The sequence below is a fragment of the Myotis lucifugus genome, unplaced genomic scaffold, assembly GCF_000147115.1.
Source record: "Myotis lucifugus unplaced genomic scaffold, Myoluc2.0 scaffold_358, whole genome shotgun sequence".
Classification (NCBI taxonomy): domain Eukaryota; kingdom Metazoa; phylum Chordata; class Mammalia; order Chiroptera; family Vespertilionidae; genus Myotis; species Myotis lucifugus.
The window spans coordinates 254,994-258,651 of NW_005871406.1; the positions used below are offsets into that span (position 1 = coordinate 254,994).

The 3,658-nt window shown below is 48.2% G+C and overlaps 1 protein-coding gene across 1 annotated transcript; it reads left to right on the forward strand.

Moving 5' to 3' along the window:
• Positions 1–1,784: 1,784 nt before the first annotated feature.
• Positions 1,785–3,171, forward strand: LDOC1 (LDOC1, regulator of NFKB signaling). The gene has a single exon (XM_006101421.3). The coding sequence runs from the start codon at positions 1,952–1,954 to the stop codon at positions 2,387–2,389; it is 438 nt and encodes a 145-aa protein (XP_006101483.1). The 5' UTR covers positions 1,785–1,951; the 3' UTR covers positions 2,390–3,171.
• The last annotated feature ends 487 nt before the right edge of the window (positions 3,172–3,658 follow it).

The window sequence follows — 3,658 nt, forward strand, 5'->3', positions numbered from 1 at the left end:
TCTCCCTGCTTGGACTTTGGCCCTGTTTTTCTTCTATCTCTCACCCTCTCACTTCCATGGATGCTCATTCAATTCTATTGTAAAAGAAGGAAAGAGGGTTTTTAAATAAATTATTTAGCCAATTCTATTATGTCTGTCATCATTTTATGATGGAGACTGATTCATGATCAGAGAGAGAACATCCTGGACAGTGGGAAGAGTATTTTTGTGCAGCCATCACTTCTAATTTTTATTTCAACATCTGTGCTCTGAGATTCTTTCATCCACCAAACATTTATGGAACTTCTTACTCTGGACCAGGCACTTGTCCAGGCGTTAGGAATAGAGCAGCTAACAATGCAAAACCTCTGCCCACATAGACTTACATTCTAAAGTGGAGGCAGACTGGCAAAGTTCTAATAAGATGATGGCTGCTGGTATGGTAAATGCTATGTAAAGAAATGAAGCATTGTAAGTGGGTATAGCTTGCTGGCAGAAAGAAAGGTGCTCTGATAGATGAAATGGTCGAGAAAATCCTTTCCAAAAATAGTGGGAGAAGGAGTCAGGCAGCTAACCGAGGAGAGTCCTTTCTAGGCAAAAACAATATATAAATACAAAGACCCTGAGATCAGAGCTGTTTCTTGTGTGTGAGACTCAGCAGAGCAGGAAATGAAGAGTCATAGAAAGTGAGGCAGGGCCTCCTGGGCCATGACCAAGACTTGGCTTCTTACTTTGGGTGAGAAGAAAAAAATGTTGGAGGGTTTTGGGCAGGGGAGTAAAGAGATCTAACTTTTGTTCTAAAAGATTCCTATGCCTACTCTGTAGAGAATATATACATTGTAGGAAGAGGAGAGTGAAAGCTAAGAGATTAATTGCATCCATCAGGTAAGAAATAAAGGCTGCAATCAGGGTGGTTGGTAACGGTAGAAGTGACAAAAAGTGATTAAATTGAGGATATATTTTAAAAGCAGAGCCAACAGTTGGCTCTAAGGGCTTGGGCACAATTTAATTGTCAGCAAATATTTCAATAATCACATTCTAAGTAGAAAAATGAAACCATTTAAAAACACAAGTCTTCATTGTTAAACAAAAGTAACACCCAGTGGCAAAGGAACATAACATTTAGGACATGAAATAGTCAAAATTACGAGGATGCTTACAAATGGTTATCGGATAATTTTGCAGAACTTTTTATACTTCATTATTTAGAAAAATAAAAATAAGAAAGGATAGAGATACACAATATTATTTCCCAACTAAAGAAAAATCCCTGTTTAAATATTTTGTTTTCTCTTAAAGACAGGGCCCCTGGGGGGGGGGGGTGGTCTTTCATAACTGAAACAATGTGTGACTCCCACTGTTGTGGCCAGCAGTGCTAATAGCTACTGGATGTGTGAGATTTAAGTAAGCGAGAAAATGTGTTAAACATCACACAAATGGAATCTAGTGGCCACAGGCCCAGCAAGGGGCATTGAACTGTGTGAGTAGGCTGAGTCGAAGGGTAGTTAATTCTTTAAACTTGAGCAGGTTGGCCTTTTCTGAGACAAAGGTTTTAACGCTTGCTGGATCCTGGCAAATGCAACTCCCACCTCAAGAGCCGGGCTGCAGTGGCCTGCCGTTATTTGTGAGCCTAGAGAACTACTGGACCTCAGCCACTCCCTGCCCACACCCTCCCCCGTCACGGGCGCCGCAGCCCCGCCCTCCCCCTGTGGCCACGCCCCCACGCTGCGTGAGCGTCTTCCCTGGACACGCCCCTCCCCCTCTCCCCGGAACCTGGGCGGCGCCTGCGCCTGGGCCTCATAAGCGCCTTTGTGGGCGGAACTTGCGCAGCCGCTGGGACCGCTTCATCCTCAGCTTTTCTCCCCGGGCCAGCAGCGTCTCTGCGGACACGCACTTCCTGCGCGGCCTTGGTGAGCACCTTCTCCGAATCCAGCGGAACCCGAAGCGAGCCCGCCTTTCCGAGCTGTTCGCCATGGTGGACGAGCTGGTACTGCTGCTGCAGGCTCTCCTGGTGAGGCACCGCGCCCTGAGCATCGAGAACAACCAGCTCATGGAACAGCTGCGCCTGCTGGTGTGCGAGAGGGCCACCCTGCTGCGCCAGGTACGTCCGCCCAGCTGCCCGGTGCCCTTCCCCAGCACGTTTGACGGCGAAACCTCCCGTCTCCCCGAGTTTATCGTGCAGACGACATCTTACATGCTTGTCAACGAGAACCGATTCTGCAACGACGCCATGAAAGTGGCATTCCTAATCAGCCTGCTCACGGGGGAAGCTGAGGAGTGGGTGGTGCCCTACATCGAGATGGATAGCCCCCTCCTAAGCGATTACCGGGCCTTCCTCGAGGAGTTCAAACAGTGTTTTGGCTGGGATGAGGAAGAAGACGACGATGAGGACGAAGTAGATAATTACTAGGCCCTGAGACCCTAGGGCCTGGGGGTGGTGCGGCGCCTGCAAGCCACCCCCCATCTTCCTCCGCCCCTCCCTGAGCCGCCCTGCTCCCCCTAGCCCTCCCTTCTCCTCTATCCTTGCTCTCCGCTTCCCTCCCTTATCTCCTTAGTGTTTGTCTTTGTTCCAAGAATTGTGCTCCACTTTCCTGCTGCTGGGGCTGGGAGTTATCTCTGAAGCATGCTGCCACCCATTGTGGCCTGCCCCAGGACGCATCCCTGCTAATTTGGACTGTGTCCTGAGCCCAGCTATCCCGCAAATCCCTGTTACAAACTGATCTGTGCACAGCCCTGCCAACTGCCAGCCCTGCATCTGCCCAGAGACCTACGCTGTCACTACACCACCATCCACTACATTCCAGCAACAGACCACCACCGCCTTTGGAGATAAGGAGCAGCCTAGAAGATGCCTGAGTCGGCTACACCTCCTTGGACATTGATTTGGACATCTCACCAACCCCTGAAGGGGCCAGTCTTTCAACCTGGTTAGTTCATTTCCAGAGTCCTCCCCTCCCCCACCAGATTGCTGCTGGAGTCTACTGTGCCTGGCAGCCAAATTGTTGACATTTCTTTTCTCCTATGCGCCAGTTCTGCATAGCTGTCATTTTCCTTTAAAAATTGCAGTAGTCCCACAGATGTGTGCATTTGGACAAAAATACTAAAAACAAAACAGGCACTCGGCCCAGCTTTCAAAACTACCTGGAAAAAGCACTTGCGTTCTCAATAAATATCAAGCACTACAGAAAAAAACCATGAGTGTCTTTTAATGGTTAAGGGATATCACTGGCCTCTATCACTCTACCCTGACTTCCATTATTCCCATTGAGATTAGGGAACCTAGTTGAATCCCATCATTCCCACTTTCATCTCTAGATTGCAGAGGACAGGTAACAGGACTTTATAGGAATTCTGGTGCTCCCTTGGCCAAGGCATTTCTTAATGGTGAGGGGAGTGGCCTCTGGGGCCTCCAGGATGGCATGGGTAAAGGGTAGCTGAGCGCATAGCACACCATCCCAAATTGGGACACTTGAGAGTGAAAGGGGGCACTATTAATAATTAGACTAGGACAATAGGCATAAATCTGGACACATACAATATTTCTACCTTCCCAAGCCTTTAATTTCCTTCCTCAACACTGCTAGGGAAATTCTGCCCATTAATCATTGTTGCTTGGGGGGTGCTATTGACTTTAGGCTTTAATTAACAATGGAGCACATTATTTTAATGCCCCTTTCAG